This window comes from Suillus bovinus (genome assembly GCF_016758785.1).
Source record: "Suillus bovinus strain UH-Sbo-P2 chromosome Unknown EDB93scaffold_14, whole genome shotgun sequence".
Classification (NCBI taxonomy): domain Eukaryota; kingdom Fungi; phylum Basidiomycota; class Agaricomycetes; order Boletales; family Suillaceae; genus Suillus; species Suillus bovinus.
Genome location: NW_024542070.1, coordinates 79,547 through 106,361, shown reverse-complemented (window position 1 = coordinate 106,361; position 26,815 = coordinate 79,547). Strand labels below are relative to the sequence as shown.

General features: G+C 49.3%; 8 protein-coding genes across 8 annotated transcripts; 6 read left to right on the top strand and 2 right to left on the bottom strand.

Moving 5' to 3' along the window:
- Positions 1-3,210: 3,210 nt before the first annotated feature.
- Positions 3,211-4,838, top strand: EDB93DRAFT_1081752 (major facilitator superfamily domain-containing protein; the record flags this gene model as incomplete). Its single annotated transcript, XM_041445646.1, has 3 exons — positions 3,211-3,462; positions 3,524-3,937; positions 3,993-4,838. The coding sequence occupies 3 exons, from the start codon at positions 3,211-3,213 to the stop codon at positions 4,836-4,838; spliced, it is 1,512 nt and encodes a 503-aa protein (XP_041309688.1).
- An 800-nt stretch (positions 4,839-5,638) lies between these two features.
- On the bottom strand, positions 5,639-9,692 carry EDB93DRAFT_1081789 (hydantoinase; the record flags this gene model as incomplete). The annotated part of the gene is made up of 20 exons (XM_041445648.1): positions 5,639-5,720; positions 5,779-5,951; positions 5,996-6,173; positions 6,224-6,445; positions 6,510-6,577; positions 6,627-6,719; positions 6,775-6,792; positions 6,845-6,901; positions 6,955-7,014; positions 7,070-7,109; positions 7,165-7,781; positions 7,834-8,239; positions 8,297-8,380; positions 8,442-8,461; positions 8,522-8,627; positions 8,685-9,007; positions 9,058-9,170; positions 9,228-9,354; positions 9,410-9,581; positions 9,637-9,692. 20 exons carry the CDS (start codon positions 9,690-9,692, stop codon positions 5,639-5,641), a joined length of 3,015 nt encoding a protein of 1,004 aa, XP_041309687.1.
- Positions 9,693-10,545: 853 nt separating this feature from the next.
- Positions 10,546-15,956, top strand: EDB93DRAFT_1223428 (coiled-coil protein; the record flags this gene model as incomplete). Its single annotated transcript, XM_041451180.1, has 7 exons — positions 10,546-10,997; positions 11,119-11,260; positions 11,315-11,482; positions 11,530-13,529; positions 13,860-15,027; positions 15,085-15,227; positions 15,276-15,956. The coding sequence occupies exons 1-7, from the start codon at positions 10,656-10,658 to the stop codon at positions 15,954-15,956; spliced, it is 4,644 nt and encodes a 1,547-aa protein (XP_041309686.1). The 5' UTR covers positions 10,546-10,655.
- Positions 15,957-16,122: 166 nt separating this feature from the next.
- EDB93DRAFT_184248 (uncharacterized protein) lies at positions 16,123-18,430 on the bottom strand. Its single transcript, XM_041455612.1, has 8 exons — positions 18,053-18,430; positions 17,822-17,960; positions 17,639-17,738; positions 17,469-17,587; positions 17,272-17,392; positions 16,579-17,209; positions 16,393-16,527; positions 16,123-16,336 (listed from the first exon to the last, which is right to left on the bottom strand). Exons 1-8 carry the CDS (start codon positions 18,176-18,178, stop codon positions 16,289-16,291), a joined length of 1,419 nt encoding a protein of 472 aa, XP_041309685.1. The 5' UTR covers positions 18,179-18,430; the 3' UTR covers positions 16,123-16,288.
- On the top strand, positions 18,389-19,628 carry EDB93DRAFT_1132874 (uncharacterized protein). The gene is made up of 2 exons (XM_041449017.1): positions 18,389-18,815; positions 18,870-19,628. The coding sequence occupies exons 1-2, from the start codon at positions 18,684-18,686 to the stop codon at positions 19,320-19,322; spliced, it is 585 nt and encodes a 194-aa protein (XP_041309684.1). The 5' UTR covers positions 18,389-18,683; the 3' UTR covers positions 19,323-19,628.
- Positions 19,629-19,716: 88 nt separating this feature from the next.
- EDB93DRAFT_1132873 (uncharacterized protein) lies at positions 19,717-21,316 on the top strand. The gene is made up of 4 exons (XM_041449016.1): positions 19,717-19,878; positions 19,936-19,957; positions 20,004-20,794; positions 20,853-21,316. Exons 1-4 carry the CDS (start codon positions 19,750-19,752, stop codon positions 21,000-21,002), a joined length of 1,092 nt encoding a protein of 363 aa, XP_041309683.1. The 5' UTR covers positions 19,717-19,749; the 3' UTR covers positions 21,003-21,316.
- A 1,220-nt stretch (positions 21,317-22,536) lies between these two features.
- EDB93DRAFT_184056 (uncharacterized protein) lies at positions 22,537-23,799 on the top strand. The gene is made up of 8 exons (XM_041455610.1): positions 22,537-22,784; positions 22,840-22,935; positions 22,985-23,028; positions 23,080-23,227; positions 23,274-23,392; positions 23,442-23,477; positions 23,545-23,630; positions 23,686-23,799. The coding sequence occupies exons 1-8, from the start codon at positions 22,750-22,752 to the stop codon at positions 23,689-23,691; spliced, it is 570 nt and encodes a 189-aa protein (XP_041309682.1). The 5' UTR covers positions 22,537-22,749; the 3' UTR covers positions 23,692-23,799.
- On the top strand, positions 23,613-26,360 carry EDB93DRAFT_184093 (uncharacterized protein). The gene is made up of 11 exons (XM_041455611.1): positions 23,613-23,630; positions 23,686-23,830; positions 23,888-23,996; positions 24,051-24,361; positions 24,415-24,465; positions 24,519-24,714; positions 24,773-24,928; positions 24,982-25,876; positions 25,937-26,035; positions 26,092-26,271; positions 26,352-26,360. The coding sequence occupies exons 3-10, from the start codon at positions 23,954-23,956 to the stop codon at positions 26,105-26,107; spliced, it is 1,767 nt and encodes a 588-aa protein (XP_041309681.1). The 5' UTR covers positions 23,613-23,630; positions 23,686-23,830; positions 23,888-23,953; the 3' UTR covers positions 26,108-26,271; positions 26,352-26,360.
- The last annotated feature ends 455 nt before the right edge of the window (positions 26,361-26,815 follow it).

The window sequence follows — 26,815 nt, the reverse complement described above, 5'->3', positions numbered from 1 at the left end:
GTCGGTCATTCCGGTTGTTTATGCATATGGGGCAAGTAAAGCGCTCTAACCTTCAATGCCGTACTCTGAAGGGGCTGCTAAAGCAGTGACAGAACGTGCTGATAGACGTATTTATGGCGCAATTGGGCTGCATGGTGGCTGCCCATGTGATTCAAGAAAGCTGTCAGGCTGAGTGAAATGCTGGTTGTTGATCGCGGACTCAATAAAATTCCATGAGTGGTTAATAGAATGGAAGCACTCATTTGTTCTAGATCCTTGGCATGCTCTGGTATCTCTAACAGCGCGCCAGGCCTCGACTCCTGCGACTCGACATGGATATGGTACATGAATCACGCACGAGAAAGTGACGTCGTGCTGATTGTTGGACACGTTGGACACGTTGGACACCAAGCCGAAACCCGGAGAGTCATATAGTCGATGTGGATGTAAGAGTCTTATCTTGGATCAAGATTGATATTTTGCTTCATCTACTCGCCTACTAGCGCTTGTTCGGGAAAGTCCGGTTACGAGGTTCACCGTCAATACGATCGGCCCCAGTGAGCTTATACCAGCAGCTGCAGGGCCGCAACCCGAGTAATCTCCCGTTAGCGGTCCTTCTTTTTAATGCATTCTGAGAGGCAGAATATACAGGCTCCATAAATTTACGTAGCACTAGGCTAAATTTAAGTAGGCACAATACAATGAACCACTGATTCGGGATGATTATGAAGAGCCAGCAGAACTTGATGTGCAAAAGGTGTTTTGCCAGATAAAATGTTCAGGCAGATCAGCGATTGTCTTATATTCTGGCAGTGAGGATAACGGTGATCCTTGGTAGTATCGAAACTTCGAAGGACATACATACTGTATTAGCTACGTCCTAGTGCCACCAAGATCTGCTATGCTGGCTATCATGAATCATGTGGACACGGCTATGGTGCGTACGTACGATCAGATAACTTCCCATGCGTCGCGTACCCTGACCTGTGTCCATATATGCATCATCGAGATCACCGACGACTTGGGTTGCCACAAAAATAACGGCATAATTGACGGGCCGCTTTCATTCCCTTCGTACACGTGAGTCAAATGCGTTGAAAATCGGAGGACAAGGGATTGATCAAGGCAAGGTTGATCACCGTCAACAACGAAATGATACGCATGGGTTAGGGACAACTGGTGGCTAAGTGACCGAAAGAATCCGCGGTAGACCAGTTGAAGATCCAACAAGTGGTGTGACTTCATTGGAAGACGTTTAACCCCTAAGCTAAGTATAGGTGTACTAAGAACCAGGGTTGCAAAGGGAAAAGTTTATTTAAGAGGTTTGGAAGACTGACTTTGTAGATTTGGAGGGACCCGTTCCGATCGGTTTCGCGACTCTTCGCGGGCCAGGTTTATCCCATGGCAAGAAGCTTAGTCGCGGTCGCCGACAGACACTAGTGCTGTTTACTTCGGGGATAAGAAAGCCCTTGGAACGCCATGGAACAACATAGAGACACGCATGACATGATCTGCAATTCAGCTGTTCATCATCGTCATTGGAGGCGCGGAAGTAGTCGGACGCAACACGTTGCCATTTGTGGTGACAGCACGAAGACGGCGGGGTATATGACAGCAGGTGATGGCCAGGAGCCTAAGCCTCAAGGAGCCAAGGCTGCGTAATGGAATAGCCTCGCAGCTAAAGGTGCCGTCAACGGATTGAATGATCATCATTGTTTCAGGTAAAACATCCTCGGAAGCTGAAGGATACGCCGTGACAATCCAGTAGGGTTCATTTACCCGGGGCCTGGTGCACGCATAAACGTACGCACTAGCGCTGTTACATGATCATTCCCACACGGGAGACGACTGGGACATCCTTATTCAGTGATCTTCTAGTTCTCTCACAGGGGCAAGACTTTAAAAGCAAAGTTAAATAATTATTTACTTCTGTCAATAGGGGACTAGGAGAATGATAATGGTAGCCGATTATATAAGTCGTAAGGGTTAGTAACAACGTTGTACTAGCTAGGGGGATCTACATGTGAAGGGCAAGTTATCCAGCCGGCCGTTGCCACGTTATATGGCAGCCAGTACGCCACAAGCACGGCTATTGTTTCCGTGCGAAAGGGTAAATCTTGAACACCGACAAGACAAGGATGGAAAGGTACAATCGATATCACTCCTTTCAACCTCATTTTTCATACACCTGCCTTCCTCGAGGACTTCAAGTAACGTTTGCCGAGCCGTTCAAACTGCGATGCCCGGTTTCGGTGGAGTAAACATTGAGTAAACAGGAGAATTTCCAAGCTAGTACCAACTTCTCAACTTGCCCTTCTTTCTTCTCAGTGAATCTGAAAAAAAAAACACAACAAGCGATATCGATGCACTCGTCAATGAAGAGAACCGTCGGAGCTCTCTCGTCGGTCTCAGTTTCGAGCATGTGCAGTACGTTTCCATGTCTCCATGCTATCTATCTATAATATAATATCTCGCAGATCTCACACCCCCGTTCCACAGATGAGGCCAAATGATTTCCGCGGAGAGTCAACGCTAGATGGGTCTAGAATTAGGCTAAAATCATTTTTGGTCACAATACGTCTTCTCCGGACGCTCCGTTTTGCCCTTCCGTTCCTCAGAGTTTCCTGGCTAGTACTTCTGTAATTGTCGCCTCCTTTTTTACTCATAATTTTAACCCCAGAGGCCTTAACCGTCTGTATCTTCGGAAAATAAGTGCCTGAAGCACCTCTCTCGCCGAGTTTCCGCACATAGTCTTTCGGGATCTGTCCCTCGTCCCCGCGGATCCGTGTGCAGGGAACGGCACTCGTGTGTGTGTACATCAAGTCGCCGATGGGTTCAAGCAGCGCCGTATTTCCTCAAAATGCAACTTCATTCAGTCAGCTTCAGTCACGTATTCTTCTGGCATTCCCAGACTTCCAGACTTTCGAGGATTGCGCTTCCAATTCTCGCGTGCTGACGCCTTGATGTTTCCCCTACTAATACATTACCTTTCTCTCATTTCATAACAAGTTCTTGGCCCCCATGACCTCATCGCCTACTCTTACTCTATCGCGATGCGCAACCATCAACAACAGCATCACCATTGGCGAAGACAAGATACCAATAGTATCCTTACCTGACTCTCTCCACAAACAATCAACAGATACTACCTGCCAGCAGGAAACACCCCAATGCTTACAACAACAACAACAACCCGCCGTGGTCGTCACTCGCACTCACTTTTTTCTCATCATGGCGAGTTTATGGATTGGCAACGTTACTGCTTACTTCAACGAGACTACTGCTACCACTGCAATGCATATCATCGCAGCTGACTTCAATAGTCTCGCTAACCAGAACTGGATCGCAACATCCTACTTGTTGGGCTTCACCGTTACACAAACCCTTCTTGGCAGGCTCGCCGACATCTTCGGGCGTGCCCAGGTCTTCAACGGTACAATGCTTATTTTTGCTGCTGGAACCCTGTGGTGTGGGCTGGCCACGGTACGTTCCCATTTGGTCTCGTGTGTCCATGGAGATCTCTAACATACCCACGCATCTTAAGAGCATGAATTCATTGATTGGCGCTCGCCTTCTTCAGGGCATAGGTGCCGCTGGCAGACAATCTGTTGGCGTGATCATTATTTTGGATTTGACAACGGCGGACTCACGAGGTTTGTGGTTGGGATTTTTCAACTGTGCCTCTGCAATCGGTCTAGCGATTGGGCCCGTATTAGGCGCAGTCCTCTCCGTCGACGCAGATTGGAGATGGATATTCTGGATCACGCTCATGCTCATCGGAGTCACGCTGACCATTGGAACAACATGCCTCCGATACCCTGTTCCTCATCGGAAGCAACGCATCGGATTACTTGCACAGCTAGGAGAAGTGGATTACGTTGGTTCTGTACTTGCCATTGCGGTCTCGAGCATGATATGTATTGCCATTGAGATGGGAAACAAGTTGTTCCCCTGGAACGTAGGTACATGGCTTCACACGCGCATTTCATATTGACATATCCTGCATTTCCTAGTCGGCACCTATCATTGTTCTTTTCATCGTTGGAGGTCTCCTCATACCTGTCTTTGTTTTCTACGAGCTCAAGGTAGCCGAACACCCGGTTGTTGATATTCGCCTTTTCAGCATACCTAATATTCCCATCACTTGTTTAATCAATTTTCTCACTGGAGCTGGCTACTTCGGTTCCGTCTTCTTCCTTCCCCGTTACTTCATCGACATCAAAGGTTCCAGCCTCATTCAGTCCGGGCTGCAGATGTTTGGCATTATCCTCACGCTCGGCATATCTTCGGTCGCAGGGGCCAACATCCTCGCGCACACAGGGCAGGTGCGCCTTATTGGCGTAGTGGGCGGGGTGTTATATGCACTGGGTAGTGGTTTAATGTTGATGGTGGCACAGTACACGCCTGCAGTGACAACTATCGGTTTTTCCATTATCACGGGCATTGCGTCCGGTCTGCTCTACCAGCCTTCTCTCGTCGTTGGACCCATGTCTGTCAAACCCCATCAAATTGCAGGAATCAGCGGGTTCTTGTCTTTTATACGGACATTAGGGGGTACATTTGCCACTACACTCCTCACAGCAATATACGAGACCAGCTTTACACAATCGCTCCGCGGAAAAATCCCAGACTCTTTGGTGGACCAGGGTCTTGAGCTCGCGGACAATCATGCTGCTTATCCTCAGTACGATGAGCAGATCCTTGCCGCACTCGTCAAAGCCTATCACTTCGGGACAATACCGGCTATCTGTTTTGGCGTTATCTACGCTATAGCAGTGACCTTACTCTCTAACGTGGACTTCGTCCCGGCATGGAAACGGAAATGGATAGCAGCAAAACAAAAGAACGAGGAAGCTTGACCATCACGCGTGGATGCTTACTCTCAGCATACCTTATTGACGCATACTCTTGACGCATACACGATTCTCCATAGCATCTTGCATTTTCAGTCTTTTTGTTTTTGTTTTTGCTCTGGCCTCATTTTACGAGCATATCCCATTGCTGATATAACTACGTCGGCTTGACAAGTAGCAAATATTGACGCCTTGCTTTAGCTACCTCACGGACATGATATAATGGGAGAGAATAATTATGTATGCGCTGTATGATTTATTTACTGTAATGTTTTAGATTTAAATGGAGCCGCTACAAGCGTCTTTTGATTTACTATATCGGGGAGAACTGGCCATGGTGCGACTGGCGTAAACCGCCGTCACCCCAAATGACTTGCTTGGACTATAACTTGATCAATTCCGAGACCAGATACTGGGGAGAGATCGGATCTGCATCCCGCTGGAAGGGGTGAGTGGGCTGCGCATCACGCACGGCAAACGCGAAGATCGCGTCGAAAACGCATTATAGAACTGGCGCCTCAGATACTGAGCGTCCTTAGTTATAGAAGTTACGGCATGAATAAAACCCTTTGCAGTTGCGATTTGCTGAATGCAAGCGGACATGTGCGTGTGTCGCGTTCTCGACCCTTGGACTTGAAACTGTAATCCGAGAGACGGAATTACCCAACTGCCATAAATAGCATTTCGGGTGGACGGATACTAATAGTTCTGCCTAGTGACAGCTTGATCGGGAACAGTAGCACGTAGGTGACCTCTGGCCAAGAGGTTTTACTACCCCAGATCCAGCTGCCTAATTCGACGGGAAGTCAACCATTACGGACATACTCTTCGATCACAGACCGAGGCTGTGTGTACTTGCCCAATGGCTTGTACGGAATATGTGTGAATCTATGCACATGGTTTCAATTATGGCGAATGGTTGCACGAGAACAATTACGGTACACACCCAAACGCACTTGGGCCTCCGAGAGCAAGGCCACGTTCAGAACCGGTCCACTGGGGAGCCGCGGTGATCCCGAGCACGAGAACCCGTAACCCATATTTATATTGAGGCGTGCCGAGAGCAGACCCATTTTGAGCATCAAGCACGGCGATTAGATCGGGAACAGTTGCGGCCATCTGCACGTGATTCTTTTAGCACCGGCTCAGAGGTAAAAATATACTCTCACAGTGGTTATGGCGTCATCTGTGGTATGTTCTGCATACAGGTTCTCGTTCTTGAATGGAATGGTGAGTATTCCGGTGAAGCGCTCCATGGGACAATCAGGATCATCATCAACATCGTCATCCACGGTCAGCGCGGTGATGATAACTTCTCCAATCGTATGGCCTTTGTACAGACTGGCGCAATTCAACCGTGCTGCGTAACAGGAGATTAAAATAAAACTGACCGCCTTTTCACATCGGTGATCTTGCCCATGAACAACACTCTTGCGGAGCTGGAGCCACCTACGGCATCAACAAGAATTGCTCCAATCCGAGACAAACTTGATTGTTTGCGAGCTAATGCAATGGCTCGTCCAATGCGCCAGCTCAATGATACTGTGTTTTTAATCATAGCTTTGTCCACATAATCGGCTTTCAGAGGGCAGCTGGCCTGTCCCACATGCGTCCTATTGCACGCGAGCCACCACATAGGCATCATGCATAGCACTCATGACACATGTTACCACTCACCCCATTTCAACACATGCTGCTCGCAAAGCGGCATCGACGTCTGTGTCACGTTTGGCCTTTGTCATAATCTGCAAATAGTTCGTCGATTTTGACTGAAAACGCGAGAGGAAAAGATACCATGATGTTCCCATCTCCACTGGATATGACACTCGGGAGCATCTTGGCTCCTGTGCCACTGACGTCGTAGACATTGGCCGTGGTTTGATGCCACTTTTATAACAGTAAATTTGGAGCATACATCCAAGATCAGAATGATGCTGCTCACGGTAGGGTATGCACGGCCCTGTACATGGGTGATGATTTAGACAACGAACCACTTGCTTATTGCTACATACCATGAAATCTCCATCCATGCAGGGTATGTTGGCGTATTTCGTCGATCCCAGAATCATCTACAGCAATGTCAACATTTGTCTTTGCTCGACGGTCAACTGAAATATCATACGTTGATCATACCGTTCGCACCCCCGATCTCTATCGCGCAAAGAGCTTCTGGTTTCGTAATCTATAAGTGTATCATCAGAGCACTACAATAGTTGGATCAGCCAAGATTATATTACCCCCATAAATGACCACAACTCCGCGCTAGCTTCTTGATATCTAATGACCATAATAATCAGGCATCACATTTCATTCATGCAGCGGAAACACTGACTCGTTTCCAAGAAGTCTCTCAGAGGACACTTCTGGGCTACCCAGGCCTCCGCCCCATCCTACCAGTGCATTGGATGTAGCTGACGAAAAATCAATCACTCGTACTGTTTCACCTGACCGTACGAGTTCTCTCAATTCCAGGAAAGTATGCAAGGGGGACCCGCCACCGCCGCATCCCAATACATAGCAGCCATCTGCAATCCACTCCAGATCAACCTCGGACAAGAGCCATTCTCTCTTTTCTATCCTTGGCTCGTACTCCAGGATGTCACTCGCAGAACGCATAACCGGCGCCACGACGGCAGAGGCGGCGGCGGATGCTACCATTTGTGGCCGGGAGGCGGTCTCCCCGGTAGAAGCTTCAACATGCAAAGGATGATCAACCTCTAGCCAACTTGGACTAGCGACGCCACTCCAGTCTCCGGCAGCCTTGACATAAAAACGGCAGCGACCGCTGGTATAGGCGATCGGAATGACCTCGCTCTCTACTATGGCGATACGGCGCGGATCCGCTCCCGAAGCAATTGCTCGAGCGATAGCCCTGGCTTCGACATCAGCGCGAACTTGTACGATGGTTTTTGTGGATGTGTCTTCGAAGGAATCAATGATGCCTGATATCTTCAGATCGAGATTGAGTACCAATGGGAGGAGAAGGTCATTTCCTCATTACCTGGGCAATGGCAGCGCCAACCGCGTTCGCGACGTCAAAGTGAGGAAATCTGTGAACCCGGCTGATGCCTGCAAGAACATCTGGAGCAAGGATGGACCCTCCGCCGACCAGGTAAACTGGGATATCCTGGGAAGATGTTTTCATGGCATCAAGGTTGTTCTGGAGCATCTTCTTGATAGCACTTTGAGCGCCTTCGATGATTGACTGTCCAATTCCGGAAACAAGACTTTCGTCTCCAATGTTTGAAGCACAGCCTGCTGCAACAACCACGTCGGTAGCGGTCAGTGTAGAGCCACCAAAAACTAGAGATTCAGATGTGATCCTATGGCCAACGGAATCAGGACCAACAGTGACCTTCTTTGTGACTGGGTCCTCTCGAATGATGGAACCCCCGCCAAGGCCAATACTAGAGCACAAGCAATCAATTTGCCATGAATGCTTGACATACTATCAACACCAGCACCTGGTAACATGTGGCATGGAGAAGTTCAGCAAAACCCCACAGAACTCATGATGAGCGGCGGCTTGACGAGGAAATCCACTAGGTCTAGTGGGTTGTCAAGCAAGATTAGTATGGTTGACAAGATCTCTAAGCTCAGTTTACGAACAGCAACATTCCGATGTCTGTCTAGAATAAGACAACAGTGAGCCTGTTGCTACGAAGTTGAAGGTTGTCTCAGCGACATACCGTTGTGCCGCCAATATCAACTACTAGTGCGGATTGCTTTGAGATGCCTGACTCCCGTGCGGCCAAGAACGCGGCGCCGCGCATGGAATTCGTTGGGCCGGACGAACTTCGAGAAAAATCATCAATGGCTTGTCACCAAGACCTCTTCGAGAGAAACACGCACAAAGTTCGAATAGGAAGACGCGCTGCCTGTGCGCAGCTGAGCAAGGTGCCATCATTACTCGTGATGAAAACGGAGCACTTCAGCTCAAGTGCCCTGGCTGCCTTCTCAAAACCTATTACTGTCTTCTTCGCGTATCGTAACAATGCAGCATTCAGGATGGATGCGTTTTCGCGCTCCAGCAGCCCGATGGCGGCAACGTCTTTGGAGCATACGACATCTATTCCCGGAATGCGCTTCCGTACAATCGCTGCGACTGTTTCCTCTTGTTGGATCTCAAAGTCGATGGGAGCGAACACTGAGGACACGACAACTGCATGTATGCCCTGGAGATCATATCAGCCGCATCCAACGTGCCCATAATCGCTATCCGTACCTGGCGGTTGATTTCATCGCAGGCAGATTCGACTTGCGCGACGATGACAGAAGCAATCTCACTTCCGTCAATTTGCAGGCCTCCTGGGAGCAGGAAGTGGGGACCTTGAAGTACTGCGGGAAGCGGACGTCAGTACAGGACGTCATCGCACGTTCCACAGAGCAACCCACAGTCTCGCAGCTCATGCGGAAAGCCTACGAATGGCGGGGTTCCATGCGTAAAAGGGCCACATAGGCGAATGATTGCGACTCTATCCAAACGCCGAGGATCTCTTTCTACCAATGCATTTACAAAGTGCTAGCATGTACGCCAATCAGGACGCAAGTTGGTGCGTGTACCAAGCAAATCTTACTGTCGTGCCAATACAGAGCGCTTGAATGTTCGACTTGCTCTGAGCCTGCGTTAACACGGACTCGATGGCATTTTGGATTCCCAGAGTGACGTCTGTTGTAGTGAGATGTTTTGCTGATGCGAGAACCTGTCCTCTTCGCGAACCCTCCGACAGATCGAGGAGGACTGCATCGCTGGTGAACGTTTCTCGAGTCCGCGGAGACATGTAGATTCAAATCAGGTACGCACGTATTTGTTCCTCCTACGTCAACGCCTAACCGTAGGATGGAGTGTACTGGACTCATTTATGGTCGAGGGACTGCTTGTATCGTCTGAGGCTGGATGATAAGGACAACCAAGAAGGGGACCGTGGTGTACAACCAAATTAGCAGATAAGCGAAATCTGAGCTTCGATTCCTACTAGGAGCTATAAGTAATCCAATAGCTTGAGCCATTGTGCGTGGATGATATTCCTGACCAGGTCATCTACATAAATCTGATATTTGTTTCGAATTCGGGCCAGATGTTGAAAGCAGGCCAGAAAGAAAGAAAAACGATCAACTCACTGACAAGACGTTACTGACTAGTCGGACATTCTTCGGGTGCACGCACGCAATTCGGGTCATTAAGACTAGATTTCTTTTTCATTTCTTACCGCTTGTGGTCTGACAAAAGGGTCCCGATACTTGGTCGGGCGAGATACCGTACTGAGGGCGCTCTGCATGTCGCGGTTCAGTGGATAATTATTGTAATCATGATCTTGTATGACTACAAAACGTCAAGGGAGTTCTCATCTTGAGCTAGGGAATTTCGAACGCTCTTGTTCGCCCCAAACAGTATCGTAAAATGTGAAACCCTATTGTGTTTTCAATTCCACAAGTAATTAGAAAAATGGAGGTTATGAAAGTAGCTGGAAAGAGGGAGGGGGAGCTTCGAGAGACGCGCAAACAGCGACGAGGAAATTTTGAGTACATAACGGGATGAACAGCGGAGTAAGGCAAGACAAAAGTCGATGCTGCAGCCTGTGATGGATCGATAGCGGTTTCGGGTGTGAGCCTCTTCGAGTAACACGAACAGGTCAATTACATAAATCACGAAACCATTATCAATCAAACCGAAAAGCATCGTGAGAAATATATCCCAATTCGATACGAGTTACTTCACTTAGCACATGTTCGTTTTGGGGGGCCAAGGCCGCGTCGCGTTTCTTGAGTCCATCCATTCATCAAGACATTGCACCATTTTAATCGTCGACGGCCTGCGCAGGCATGGCCAGTCCATCAGATGACGGTCTAGCAGAAGTCCTATCAAATATGCCAGATTTCTCTGCACCTGCATTTTCTTCCGCAGGCCAACGCAAGTTTCGTCTTCAACTCCTCCTCGATAACAAGGAAAAGCAGCTACAACAGGCCGGAACCCTTGGTCAGCGGGTTCTTGCACAGCAGATAGAGCTCGAAGAGAAGATAAGACAGCTCCAGGAATTTGATGCAGAACGTGCAGAAGACGAGGAACTAGATACTGACGCGCGCGAACGTTATCGCGAACTAGCGGAAACCATCGCTGCATGGGACGCAGAGAACGCGCAGCTATCCAGCGCCTTTGGCCAAAAAGTGAGCCCATTGAAAAATTTTAGGCGGGTGCCTGTCGTTGGTGAATGCCACATGCGCACCATGCCTCGCCTATGAAATTTATAATGCATGATGCACTAACATGTAATATACTTATTTCTAGCGTCCTCCTACCCAGCAAGCATCTCCGGCCCTACCAATCAATGATCTTCCTCGAGAGGAGCCCGAGCGCTCCAAAGCTTCAGCTTCATCTGCTGCCCAGTCTCGTCGTGCCAAAAACGCTGCCCATCGAGCAGACGATGTCGGCAAGTTTCTCTCGTTCGGTGCGCTTTTGCTTTCACGGCTCACCATTTTCCCAGAATTTGCGTTCGAGATCGGAAGCGGACTCCTTACCGAAGTGCGACGACTCCAGAGCCTTCTCGGCGAGCGTGACAAAGCCATCCAAGACATGAAGGAGGAGAAAGACGACCTCGAAAAAACCGTCGAGTCTCTACGTACCGCGCTTCGATCGCAAGAACAGAGTTCAGGTCAGTCTTGTAATATATTATTACCTCGTGAAATTCACTTGCCGCAGACAAGTTCAAAGAAGAAAACTGGAACCTCGAAGTTACTCTTCAAGAAGTTCGTACCCAGTATTCAGACTCACAGTCAACAATCGTGCGCCTCGAAGGCGAGCACAAGCGGGTCACGAAGCAGCTCAACAACACACGAGAAGCAGCAGACCAGTACAAGAACGAATTACAGCGTGTCCAAACTGCATACGATGATATGAAAGCTAAGCACGAGACAGACGTGGCACAGGCGCGTAAGCATGCTGCGGGTCTACAGCGCGACAAGTCAGACTTGCAGTCCGCGCTTGATGCACTGAAGGCGGAAGTAGAGAAATCAAGCCGTCGCCTCGGTCCACGATTCGGGAGTCCACTCACACCTGGCACAACCCAGTGCAAAGAATACTCGACCCCTGCTGTGGAGGATGATGATGTCTTTACCTCAGCAAGCACCAACAACAGGCGGAAAATGGACACTTCGGCTGTGTTCCAGCCTGACGCATTCGAGGATCTTGTAGACATTTCCCCTGACCCGTCACCATCACGCCCATTCCATGCGAGCAACCACCCCAATAACGAGATTGAGGCCCTCCAGCAGCGGCTTGCCCACGCTCAGAGGCAGATCAGCACCCTCAAGGGCAGTTTGCATCGCGAGAAGGAGATGCGAATGGAGTATAAGCGCAAACTAGAATCTTCCTCTGGGTATGCACATGATGAAAATGAACCACCAGAAGATGAGACGAATGACGACGACGAGCCTGAGACCAAGCATCCTCGCCGGCTGACGCCATACCGTTCCGGTGGTGGCAGAGCCAGAGGCAGGAGAGGCAGGGGAAGGTCCTCCCTTGTCACTAGGCTCGGCATGGCAGCTCAAAGCCCTAGTCTTACATCTGATTACAATGCCTCTCCTCCCCCGCCTGTACCGCCTTTCCCCGACTTCACCGACGACATTCTTTCCGAAGAGGGTAACGCGGAGGGCGAGCCGGAAGAGCAAAACCTTGAGTCCTTACATTCCGCCTCCTCGAAGCGAACAAGCGTTGACGGTATGGACCCCATGTTTGCCAATATCCTCCGCAAGTCTGCATCCTACAGCGCGCTCCCAAACCAATCTAGCCCGCTTCGCCATTCCCTGCTGGTCCGCTCCTCGCCTCGCGGCATTGGGCGTGGTGGAGCCCCACAAAGACGCACTCGTGGCGGTGCTGCTTTCCAGGAGGCCAGACCCGCGTCCCTTGTTGGGGAACCTGAGGCTTTGTCTGCAGAGCTCGGTATTGGCATGTCATCTGTTACTGAAGATGTTGAAGTGAAAGCCACCGCTGAAATGGCGTGTCAGACTGACTTCGAGGACGTGACGGTGCTCGTACCCTCGCCTTCTTCCCCAGCGAATGACATGGGTGTGCAAGTCGAGCAGGCCCTTGAACCCGTGCCAGCATCCCCTACCACTTCTGAAATGTCGTGCCAGACTGACGAGGAGTTCTCTGTGGTACACATGGAAACAGCTGTGCAGCATGAGCCTGCTTCTCCTGTTGCATCCCGTACAAGCTTCTACAGAATGCAACCCCCCGATCGCGTTTTCGTCGCACGAAGCTCGATGAGGCGCACGACGCTCACGCAGTCTGATTTCTCTCGCTCTTCCGAGGGTGACAACACCTTACGCGGTGGCGTCCCTGGTGAAGCTAACGGCCGGCGACCCATTCCAGGTGGTTTCACCTCTGAGGAGGAGAGCGACATCGATGTTGATATTGATGATGGAGCAACAGAGACCGGTATAGAAACAGACACAGATGTGGAGGATTACCACGACGCGCGGGGGAGTCTTGCCACAGAGTCACGGGAGGACTTCCACTCTGTGTTGACGATGACAGATAACGACTTTTCGGAGAGTGATGATGAGAGCATCAAGGCGCTAGTAAACTCAAGGCGGTCGTCAATATCGTCTGCGACGCAACGTCGGGAGTTACGCCATCGTGACACAACTACCTACGAGGAGAAGGGTGTTGGTATGGATAGCATTGAAGAGCCGAAGGTCGTCGAGGTCATTAAGGAAGTGGAGGTCATCAAGGAGGTGGAAGTCGTCAAGGAGGTGGAGGTCATCAGGGAGGTAGAAGTCATCAAAGAAGTGGAAGTCATCAAGGAAGTCGAGGTGCCTGTTGAAGTCATCAGGGAGGTGGAAGTCATCAAAGAGGTCCCGGTAGAGGTCATCAAAGAGATCGAGGTCATCAAGGAGGTTCCAATCGAAATCATCAAAGAGGTTCCAATCGAAATCATCAAAGAGGTTCCAATCGAAATCATCAAAGAAGTACCTGTAGAAGTCATCAGGGAACCAGTTGAAGTCCTGAAGGTGGTCGAGGTGGCCAAGATGGTAACCGAGCCCTTCAAGCCAGAATTGAAGGAAATGTCTGTTCAAACGGATACATTTACTGGTTCACCTGTCATTACAAGCTGGCAAGACACTTCTGCGTCATCCATGACCCCGACTCCCACTCCCGCACCCTCTGTCCCTGCATCCCCCGCTCTCTTTCGAGTGGGCACGGCAGTGCAACAGTTCCAGTTCGTCCCTGCACCCGCCGTTGCAGCGCCCGCTTCTCCTTCCCCCTCTACTATTCGCGACTCTAGTCTCAGTACTGCAAGCTTCGGCATCATCCGTTCTATTACCTCCAATGCAGATCATCGACAGTCAGTTGAGTCTGCAGTCTCTTCTGGCGCCGACGATGGAACTCGTCGTTCAAGGACTACTTCTGTTGTACCCTCTATTGTAGACAAGACTCGTCCCCCTATGATGGCCTTGCCACCACCACCTCGCCAGCCACCTCCATCTGGCACCATGGCACCCCCTCCTTTTATCCCGGAACGGAGAATAGCCACTACGTCCTCGACATCGGACGCGCCGCCACCTCGTCCATCTTCCCCGCCACCTCCAGAACTTGTACAGCGTGCCACCACACCAACATTTGGCACAATGCTCTCTGTACATGGCAGGGGGAGTGCTTACGGTTCAAGGCAGCATGGCTCGAGCATGCCCCCGCCCCAATCAAATTTGCGGCAGCCGCCATCCACGAGTAGCTTCCGGTCTGCTGCTGCCAATGCTGCGGCGTATGCACAAAACTCGGTTCCGCTGTCTGGCTTACCATCATGGGGTGTACACGAGCAACAGAGACGGGAGATGTCGAGCACATCCCTGGCGTCGGATAGAAGCGCGCTTTCACCACGGTCGTCCATGTCTTCGGACCACAATGTCTTTTTAAACCGCACACCTGGTGCCAGCATGCCCATTACCTCTGCCAAGAATGTCGAACAGCATAATGATAACAGACATAGTATGTCAACAGACCCTGCTGTCATCCATGCGATCACCCAGACCATGATCGGCGAGTTCTTGTACAAATATACACGGCGCACCATTGGCAAGGGTCATGGAGAGAAAAGACACAAGCGATTCTTCTGGGTGCATCCGTATACCAAAACTTTGTACTGGAGCTCTGCTGACCCTGGATCATCACACGTTTCAGAGTCGAGTGCCAAGAGTGGTGAGTGGATTGATATGATGTCCTCTGATGTCAAATTGATGGTTTGTGTGGCTACAGCTTATATTGAAGGTGTTCGCTCTGTCCTAGATCCCAATCCTATGCCTCCTGGATTATACCAGTACAGCGTCGTGATATCCACAGCCCAGAGAGAAATGAAGATTACTGCTCCTACCAAGGAGCGCCACGACATTTGGCTCAATGTCCGTCGCTCTCATCTAACTTTTGGGTGGACGCTTACATCTGTCTAGGCTTTGAAATACCTGCTTGCTCGTCCCAGCCCTGTGATGACACCCTCAGCCAGTCAGAATGAAAATACGGCCGCCATGAGTCCCATGTCTCAAAGTGCAGAGCTCACGGATGAGGATCACCGTCATTTGAATGATACAAGCCCCAAAAGTCAACGAAGTGGCCAAAGCAGCCAGAACGGTGGCGCTTTCAGCACCACGCCGCGGGGCAGCCGGAGTAGATCACAAATTTCTGTTCGAGGGTCCGTAGGCAAAAGGTCTGGAACGCCAGCCGCAGAATACCTCCGATGGGCAGCGCCCGAGAGCCCGTACAGTCCCGCGAGGTCCTTCGAACGAGTAACGGGTCATGGCCAAGACGATGACGACCTTGAGTTTGAACTCCATGGCCAATCTCAGTCGGACGACGGGTTCGAGGGCTTGGAAAATGTGCGCGCTTGTTGTGATGGACGTCATACTGTCGGTCATTCTGATCATCACCACCACCCCCACAATGGTGACCACCTCGAAGTTAGTGCTCCCGCCCGGCCGGTGTCTCCTGCCTGGTCGCTTCGATCACGAACGGGGAGTGCACATTCTCGTGATACGGGCGGATTGCTTTCATGGGGCCGAGGGGATGATGGGAAACTTCGCTTTGGCTCTCGACGATCCACAAAGACTGTACCTAACGCTGTTGGTGATCGGTAGTTGGGCAAACGCCCGTTTCCTCACTCTTGTCTCGCCTATTTTTGCTTTTCGCGCACGATATCTCGCTTTCTCGCAGCCTACCCTCCCTGATAATGGTCCTCGCTATATCATGATATAAATCTCTTATATTTTGTGACTTTTTTTCGTTTCGTGTATCCATTATTTCATGTTTTGCAAAGTTACCCAAGACTTTCGAGAACCGAACCGCTCCTTGTATCTCACCGGAACGCTACCTAACATACCCACACTCCTTTATTCAATTCCATTGGATTCATCATTTCCCGAGTAAGTTTAAATAATCAAATGTCGTGCAAGGTAACCTCCGTTGCCGCTCAACCCACTACTACTTCGTCGACTTTAGATCTGTGTATGCAAAAACCCTGACATGGGGTGAGTCTGTAAGAAGAGTGAAGAGTTAGGAGTAGATGTAACGTACTGGCGTCACCCATTCTCTACTGCAACTGCAGCATACGCCAGCCCAGTCATAGTTACCGAGCTTGGCACTGCATTTCGGGCAAATAATCTTCCCTGCTAATTGGCCACTCTCCAGAAAGGGTTCCATCCATTTCATCTGGAAGGTCATGATTGCTTATAAATCGACGACAGACAAAGAAACACCTACTGGTTCGACAAAATACCCAGAGCACTTAGGGTTCATGAGGATCGGTGGACTGACCGACCTTATCCCCGTCATACTCAACGATGGAGGTGAGCGCAGCGCCGCAAGTTTGGGATGGGAATGCAGCTCAGCTGCCAGGTCCAACGGAGGTTGCGGCGGTCCACCGGTCTTCGATGTATCCTGGCTCTCATTTACAGGTGACAGCACACGGACCGTCTCGGATTGTGTGGCCGTCCCTGTTGATGGGCCTTCATCGGTGGCGACAGATGCATCGAGTGCGTCTGATAGGTCCTTTCCGAGGTCTTCCATTGACATTGATAATGATCGAGAGGACTTCACGTCAACTCTAGTGGGAGGCAGATCGCCCGTGTGCCCGTTCTTGGGATCATCTGACTCATGATCATCCTCCGTATCGAGTGCTGACATCGAGAGTGATGACATTGAAAGCGATGACATTGAGAGTGATTCCATCAGCGCCCGTGCGCCGAGGCTCATGGATGGTCGCCGCGAGGATGTGCCGCGGTCGTTCGCAGACGGGCGCCTTGAGGTGGCAGGCGATAGTGAGGGCAGAGCGGGAGTCGGCGGGCCTAGTTGCCCGTGATCGAGCATGTGCTCGCGCGTTGCAAGCTCTTGCCTACGGAAGGTGGTGTGTGAGAATTAGCACTGAGAACGTAACATAATCAAAGGATGACTTACCTGCACATCTTGCATCGTATCCGACGGCTTGGTACGATCATCGGTGTGTTGGGTACAGAATCAGATGGTGTTCGGGGATGCTTTGCGAACATTGCATTCTCTGGAATGGTCCCATCTCCATCTATGATTCAATTGATCAGCACTGATCTTGAGCGTAAAGTGTCGATTATCATAAGCAAGGCAAAAGGTAGACTTACTCATAATATCCTCCACCGTCCGTTCCAGGTAGAACATGCGTGTTGCCTTATCGCGCCGCGTGAACTTGTATGACGCTTGGTGAAACACCTTGAGTTGTTCCATAAATCCTTCATTTGGCCTGAGGAGTATCCTTATCTAGGTAATTCAGGAACGAGGTGAAGTAACCTACTCGACGATGGGCCTCACTGTCCTTATCAGGTCTACAGCGCTTTCCGGGTCGAGCTTCAGGGAGTACATGAGGTACGCTGCGATGATTGTTGCGCTTCTGCCTATGTGATCAGATGTCAAAAATCCACCCGCTAGCGGGCTAGCGGAAGAAAAGATGAAGTTAGTCGGCTAAGCCTGAACGTACTGATTCCAGCCATGCAGTGTACGAGTACACCACGACCCTTGTCGAGCTCGTTCTGTATAAATGATATTGATGGCAAAAAGTGCACGAGGACATCTTCGTTTGCACTATCGTCAATGTTGATTTGGTATTTGTTAAATGTCTAGGTGTCTGCGTTAGCGTCTGCCTCAGATCTTTTTCGGATAAAGTCTAGAGCACAGGAAGCTGGGGACTTGAAGCGCTAGTGGTACGCACCGCATGAATGGTAACTTTGCCCCGCATCGCTGTTACAATGCTGAAAACGTTTCTCTCCTTCAATCCCTTGACATCCAAAGCGCTCTGCATATCCCCAATCCAGACTCCTGGTACAACTTCATCCATGGTAAATGGTAGATAAATGAGGTAGGCTGTGTGGTGACTGAATCCGCTCGAATTTTCCTGTTAAGACTATCAGGTATATTAGTACTTCGCTGGTGGGGACTCGACCAAGGTTGTCATATGACATATGAGGCAAGTGTAAATAATTGAGCGGTTAACTAGGGAATGCGAGGTCAAACGAAATGAACAAGCCACTATGATTTCGTCGTCGGTTACGCGGAGAGCTACCTGCAAGTCTCCAAGCTGCCAATCCATTGTCAATTACATAATGCTTTTGTCGTGGATTCACTGTACAATGCACGATTGTATCAGCACAATGCATCGCTTATACAGCTGGTATAAATATCAAACATTCATTTGACTTCTCCAGCTGAACTTTTGACGTTTCTCATCTGTCTCGTCGCAGTTCATACTACTTTTTAAATTCGTCACTCAAGGCAGGCCTTTGGGAACCCCGGTGGACTTTTCAGCTAGCTGAACATTGTTATTCTTTTATATTTCTCCCATAATGAACTCGTCCGCATCGTTTACATCTGTTCGCCCTTCACTTCCCCCGCTTCATACACTTCATCTTCCTCGTGGAAAGATTCAAGTCCCCCGCATCGATGCACTTCATGACTTGTACAAATCCAAACCCCAGGTTAGTCTGGACCTATGATATGCACAACTTTACTGAAAGCAGGATAATTTCTAGATTCCAAGGCTGCACATACCTAGCAGTCAATATTCACATTCATGCCGGAACCGTCAGGTTTCTATCTCATCCTCAACGTTTTATCGCACTCCCGTTTCCGCCCCTTCGCCCCTCTCATCTTCGTGTTCCTCTACTTCTGAAGATCAATCCACTAAAATTCGTCTTGTGCCTACCATTGCTGAGCATGCCGACGCATTCTTTGTCATTCCTGATCCTAATGCTCCGCACGTGCACCCCCTTTCCGGCGCAAACCTCGAACAACTTGCACCAACTCTTCTTCTGATCGGGCCTGCTTTCCAACGTATGCGCCAACCACAACGTCAAATAGCCAAGGGGGCACGTTTGCGCCCCTATCGTATTGTGCGCAGTCCAGCGGACCGCAGATTTTCTACTGCATCCACGACCAAAATCACGAAACTTACAGTAAAAAACCCTATTACCAAAAGAATGTGATGCATTGCTAGCGCACCATTAATGTATTACCAGTATTCTTTCTGAGGGGTGGAGGAGAAGTGTTGCTCTTACGATACAAATAAACTAATGTTCGAATCTGATTCACTTCAAGTTGTACTACTAGTTGTAGGGGAGCACTGCTCACGTACATTTGTCGCGTCTGATTCACCTTGATCATCGTGAAGGAGACGGGGTACAATACATACGATAACAAAGGTTTGAATGGATATGCAGTAAAATTTCTGAAACTGCTGATCTCCCACTCAAGCTAGAAGTTAAATCTGGTGGAACAAAGGAACAATTACACATTTAGATACGTGGGCGAGTCCGTTCATTGTTGTTGGTACTCAGTTACTTATTGATCACTTTGGCTCATTTGATTATGTAATTTTAGGCTAGTCCTTATCGTTCAGAACGTTCAACGTCCATGCCACCCAAAACGCCGGAAGACCCAGAACAAAACCCATATGATCTGCTTGGGATTTCACAGGAGGCTACAGAATCCGAGATTAGGACAGCCTATCGAACTTGCTCACTAAAAGTTCACCCAGACAGAGTACGTCTATTCATTCAAGTTCGAGAGTTTGAGACTAAACTGACATTATTGTTGCAGAACAGAAATGATCCTAACGCAGGTGCGTAACTAGCTGTGTTATTAATGTAGCTAATACAAGAATGTAGCCCAGAAATTTCATGCATTGACAACCGCCTCCACCCTCCTCCTCGATCCGCTCCGCCGTCTCGCGCTTGATGCACAACTCCGTTTGCAAGCTGCCAAGAAACAGCGCTTTGCGTCTTATGACAATAAGCGTAAGGCGATGGTCTCTGAGCTGGAGGAGCGGGAGAAAGAGTTTAAAAAGGCGCGAATGGCCAAGGAGCAGGAAAGAACTGCGAGGGAGAGCGAAAACGCGAGGATTCGCGAGGAGGGGCGACGAATGCGGGAGAAGAGGGAGAAGGAGCTCGAGCTGCGGGAATTGGAACGCCAATACACGAGGTCGAAACCTGAGTCAAATGGAACTATTGAAGAAGAACCCCTTGCTCCGCCGCCTCCCGGTGATTTGGATACGACGATCCGTGTCAAATATGCTTTGTCATCACATCCTGCGCTTTTTACGATATCCGCACTCACAGCTCATCTTCGACGGTATGGCGAGATCGATGAAGAGACAGTTGTGATGTCACAGAAAGCCAAGAAGTCGAAAAAGTCCAAGGGGCTTGTAGACAGTGAGATGATAGTGACCGCGCTGGTGCCATTCAATCAGTTGGGCGCTGCATTTGCCGTAGTATCGAGCGCTGAATTGCTGAAAGATCGGGGCATGGACGTAGCATGGGCAGGCGGATATGAGCCTCCGATACTAGGCTGGCTTCGCGAACGCGGAGAACTCGAAGGACCTACAGCCAAGTGGGCTGAGCCGTCCCCGACAAAGACTGCTTCGGAGGGCACGACGTTCAGTTCGTTTCCCTCGAGTTTTGTAGGTCTGGTTCACTCAGTCGATTCATTAGAATCGCTGATTTTTTTTGTTTGGAAAGCCTGCTTTTGATGATGTTGCACCACCAGCTCCACCTGCTGCGAAGGCGGGGATAGACTACGAGTCGTTGACGCTCCTTCGCATGCGTGAAGCTGAGCGTGCACGCCTAGAGAAGGAGATACTGGAAGCAGAAGCTGCTGAGGGTGGCTAGCCTTTCTTTGCAGTCGCTTAGCATATGATGTCTTCTGACATCGAACCTTTGGTCGCAATCTCAATGTCTGGTGTGAGCTCCAGAGCACCGTGTGCCTTTGGTGCCTTTGACGCTTCTCGTGGGCAGTGATGAAGGATAACGAGTGGAAGGTTAGAGGCATGTATGCATATTCAGTTTTACATCCATGAGATTAATTTATTGCATTTCTCAAGAATTTGATCGGGGAGGCCTTTGAAACGTGATGTATTATGACGGCGTTCATGGTACCCGTGGTCTGATCGTTACATCCAGCTGAAATGTTTGCACCATGTTCCAAGCAGGTCTGCAACAAGGTTTTTCAAATGGTTTGTCCTTGCTGTAGTTCAATTTAAACGACGACCTGGTCGATGAGGGAAAATGCTTTACCATGCAAATTTTTATACAGCAAACTGGCCCGAGCATGACATCGAGTTGCGTTGTGAATTCACAGATACCGTTGCTCAAGAATCGATCGATCGGCTTATGCACTCGTATTTTTGTTTCCCTGCATTCCAAATTACTTGTACACGAGGAAACGATCCACAAAGTCTCAGGTCCAACAAATTCAGACACATTCAGGTTCGTGGACTATTATCTATCAAAATATTTCCTGGGCTGATCGTGAACAGGGTACTTCACGGGGTTACACACATTGCAGCAGTACCAGCTGGTTGCTGGGACAACATGTCTAGACAAGTAAGACTCTCATAGCGAGTGTGTATCGATATCCAACCCTGCTAGTCTCCACAGCATGAGGGCATTGGCTTCGCTTCCCTCCGGCTCCATCGGGACAACGCCTTCATGTATGGTTCAAATTCACGAAGCTGGATTCAGGCCTACTAGTACCTGCACATGGCGGTCTGTGTGGCAGTGGCAGGGTCCAAAGAATCAGTCTGGGACTTTAAAATGCGATGCTGATGTGCAAGCTAGACCACCCATTACAAATCAAAGATAGACTATAACCAGCATCCGAGTCTTTGCTCAAAGATATCTCAGAGTACGGTATTTAGCTGCGGTCCCCATCCTCACCACTGACATCGTCCTGCATGTCACGGGGCGTTGTGTGGCTTCAAGTATATCCAGAGTATCTATTATATCTCAACCCGCGAACCTGGACCAATCTTACCGTTTGAAGGATCCTCACCTTTCTGGCTTCCTGATCAGGGTGGCAGCATGAGGCTCCAGGGCCTACTAAGCCTTATTAATACCGTGAGTCTCATCATCGGATGCAGGCATCGTGCAGTAATTCCTGGCGCGGCAAGCACCTGCCACTGTTCAAAAAATGTCGCGATAATCCTCTAGCCAGGCGACAAGACATCTGATTTGCCATCAGTCACCAGTCTTCAGTCTTTCGCCATCATGTAATCAAGGTTATGGTACACGAGGCATCGTTATGAAACTCAGTACGTACACGGCGCTTCGAGCTTCCAGTTAGCTCGATGATAAACCGCCTGTTTTCGAATCGCTGCTGTGATCCGGGACAAAGAACCGAAAAGTGCAAGCGTGTGCTTACCGCATGGGATTACCATGTAGGTCGCATGCAGGATGCAGCCCTCTAATTTGATCTCGCCGCTGTCGCATCGATTATTCGCTTTTCACTGCGATCTGTATTAAAGCCAGCAGAAGGATAGGAAGACTGAAAGATCTGTACTTTTGTCACTTCGTCACTCATTTCTGTCGCAAGCAGGCATTACACAATTCAAGCCTCTGCTCCGTTTCTCCAGACAAGATGAGGTTAACGTCCTCAAGTCAGCAACATCTCGAGTGAGATTCCCCTAACACCCACAAGATGTGATATCTGATGTTTTAATTCGTGTAGCTCCCACTTCAATCATGCAGAGACGAATTCGAGCTCCAATTTCTCCATTCAGACGGCGTTCAACATGACCGCCCTTCAACAAGTCAATATTACTATGTGCGATTTACCTATCATTTGGAATTGACGGACTGACATGTAATGATAGGCCCAGTCAGTTGGCGCCGGATATGTATGGTGTGCAAATTTTCGGTGCGTTCTTATAATCTCCTGTCATGACTACTCAGTTCTGATAAATCCCAGATATCGATCTCCATCACCTGCCCAAGATCGGATGGTTGAATGTGGACCATCAATTCTATGTAGAAATATCCATTGATGATGCGGGCATGACCTGTTCTACGACGCCGGAGAAAACGAGCTTTATGCCATGGAGTAGTAAACATATCTTGTACGTCAGATACTACTACCTGATTCAAAGGCTGATTCAACAGCAGCAATGTTCGCAACTCTACCGAGCTTACTTTGAAGGTATTTGCACATCGCCAACTTCATGATGATCAGTACATTGGTATGGTCCATGGCAGTGTAGAGGAATTTTTGAAATACCCTGGCGGTGAGTAGGCGCATCCTTGTGCATTATATCTAATGACAGTTCAATTCAGCCATTCTTGAACAACTGAAGTATGTGAACCTCGAAGGCAAGAAAGAGCTGCTTACGGCAAGTCTGGAGTTCAAGCTTATCCCCATTGTGGGCGCTGGTCATAGAGAAGGCATCTGGAAGGGGCTCACGGCGAGCCATAGCCATGAGGGTGTTGTCAGAACACAATTTCCCTCGGCAATACAAATATCCCGTACGTGAGATCCATTCGAATGACAGTACTCTTGATAATTTGCGACGTCAATCAGACATAGACCTGCACCATCTTCCACGAATCAGTTTGTTTTCGGCTCACGACAGCTTCTATGTCCAAACTTCTGTAGATGATCATGACCACAAGACCACCACTGCTGAGAAACCGCATTCCTTACCATGGACGACTGAGCTAAAACTGTGAGCTACATCATACCCGTGAGTTCATGACATTGACTCTTAGCAAGAAATGTACAGCCGTCGTCCATAATTTCCCTCAAAGTCTTCGCAAAACGTTGTCTCCATGGAGATCAGTACATCGGTATGGTACAAGAAGGTGTCGAGGCGCTTCTCGCTCATTCCAGCAGTGAGTTTCTGGTTACTATCTGATTGGTTCGCTTGTCGTTGAATACAACATTAGCTAAAATCTACCACCTTGTGTCTTTTGACGGTCATGGCAACAAACATCACCTTGGTGCTAGCATGGAATTCAATATCAAGCCTCTTCATAATGCCACTGGGCATAGCACGACTCGGCACGACTCAGGCCAGCACGCCCGGACAATTGATGCTCCTAATCAGATTATATCATATGTGCCGCCCATGGGAGGTTTAAGTGAACCATTGAAAGCGGCTGCTGAGCAAGTCGCCAGTGTAGCTGCCTCAGAAGTCCTTACTCCACTCTTGGACAAGATCAAAATTTTCGTCCAGCTTGCTGGCAGGTTCGCCGAGGCACGTTCGTTCCCTTGACTTTGCCACTGAGTATGTCTGATACTGTTCTGTAGGCTCATCCTTACACCAAAATGGCGTTTATGGTTCTCACTGCAGTATATCAGGCAAGTGGGACAGTCAAATGTTCAGACATAAGGAGCCCATCTGTTTTGATTAGGTGGTGGATGCACAATTTGCCCGAGATCGAAGTATCCATCAGCTCGTTACTGTTATGCACGAAACCTACAGCCTTGTCTCTGGCGTGGAGGAACTGAAAAGGGTCGAATCGCAAGAAAAGACTATCAACTCACTCGCTCGCCAGACGATCGAGTGCTCCTACTTTATCCGTGACTACTTGCAGAACAGGAGCGGATGTAAGTATCGCAGCTTATTTCCAAAGCTTGGCATCTTTAACGAAATTTTTGAGTGCAGGGAAACAAAGCTTTTCGAACGCGTTGTCCGACATCGATAATAAAATTGAAATATACGAAGCAACGTTTAAAGAACTCAAGAATGCCATACAACATCAGGCTACAATTCATACGCAACTCTATGTCCTTCGTGTCTATGATATGTTACTTGACCATGGTAGTATTCCATCTTCCGTCTCTCTTTCTTGCACATGTTTATAATACTACTAGTCGTGAAAGCAGACCTTGACGCCATGCATTATGCTATTGGCGCTTCGATCGAATCACAGAAGATGGCAGATACACCCCCACAAACCGAAATTGTGGAGTCAATAACTTCATGGGTCAATCAAAACGATGAACAGATTTACCTCTTATTAGGTCCAGAGGGGACCGGAAAATCCATTATCGCATGTTCCATTGCACGCCAATTCGGCGCAATCATGCGTCTCGGCTCGTCGTACTTTTTTTCGCGCGTCGCCAAGGACAAGCGAAATGCTACGAATTTGTTCAGCACGATCGCACGGGACCTTGCTGATCATGACCCTCAGTATATGAAGGCTCTCTGGGGCACCGTGAAGAACAAGCGCGCTTTACGTGACACGATCGACCCACTTACTCAGTTCAATTGCTTTATCCTTAGTCCTGCAAGTCAAATGACATGGATTGGCCCTGTGCTGGTGGTCATCGACGGGTTGGAGGACAGCGGTAGCGAGTCAGATCGTAATGACCTCCTGATTGCGCTCGCAGGGAAAGGAGCAGAGCTACCCCGTAATTTCAAGTTACTGGTCACTTGCCGGCCAGAGCAGGACATTTGCGCTGCTTTCGAAGGAAAAACTCACGTTATACAGAGGCATTTAAAACGTCATACCAACTCACTCTTCACTTCGCCACCAACATCGGAGAAGCACCAGACAAGCAAGCCTAGGTCTCGCCCTCCTACCCCTCCTCTGTCTATCCCTGAATTTACGCGATACAACTCTTCACTGTTGGTCGACTCGTCGATGACTGGCACAAGTGACTCCACTCCGATATCGGATATCTCGGCAGGCTCAGCAGTCTCCACTGTGTTTGACCCCTGGGATGACAGCTGTGACTCTACCGAGTCCCCTTCTTCCAGTACCAGGTCCGTTTGTGAGATGCCACAGCCTTTAACAAGAAAGGCTGTTATACAAGTTACACGCAGGAGTAAAGAGTTCATCACGGTAGAGCAGATCTCCGAGACTGGTGGCCGTACCATTAGAGGAACCAATTTAGAGAAGCTCAATAACTGGATCGTCAATCAGTATGATCATCCTCAAAGTGGTCCGCTACTTAAAGAACTGGGGGTTGTTGTATCAGCAGAGCCGACGAATGATTTGCCGCCGATAGTTGGGTTATCCGGGTGCAGTAGTCGTCTCCCCCAACGACCTCGCCAGAAGCAGGTTCGGGCAAAGACTCTTGTCCGTCACTCCACGAATGTGGATAGGGCGGAAATTTTGGGTCGGGACAATAATCTCGCACGGTGATACTAGCTACCAAGTATGTCCCATTTACCAGGCAGTGCCATGTATATAGAAGTGTAACATGCTACCGTTAACCTCGACGAACTCTCACCGCAGATACTACGCTATACGTGCAATGATCAAACGACTGTTGCTCCGGAATGATCTAGTCTTGGCCCTACGATATATGTATCCGTAGTATAAACTCCTACATTCGAACTGCCAATATCTGCAATCTTCCCGCTTGCGTTACCTCCACGTGCAACTCATATCGCAACTTGATCTTTCAGGTTCGCCGTCACATTCGCCACTGCAAAATAGCATGCACGGACGTATGGGCATTTATCTGGGCCTTGAAGTGATTCATCCTTGCTGACATCCGGAAGTTGGTGCTCCACGTCTCTTTCACCGACTCTGCTGCGCCGGCAGGCCTTTCACGATACAACATGTTGCTCCTCGATTGAGACATATTCGTGTCGATCCAGCCACGATAGATCTGACATCTGATAGTGATGGTGCTTTGCGATAGCACCAGGGTCGCATCAATCGGTAATGGGGAGGCATCATACTTGAATGAGACC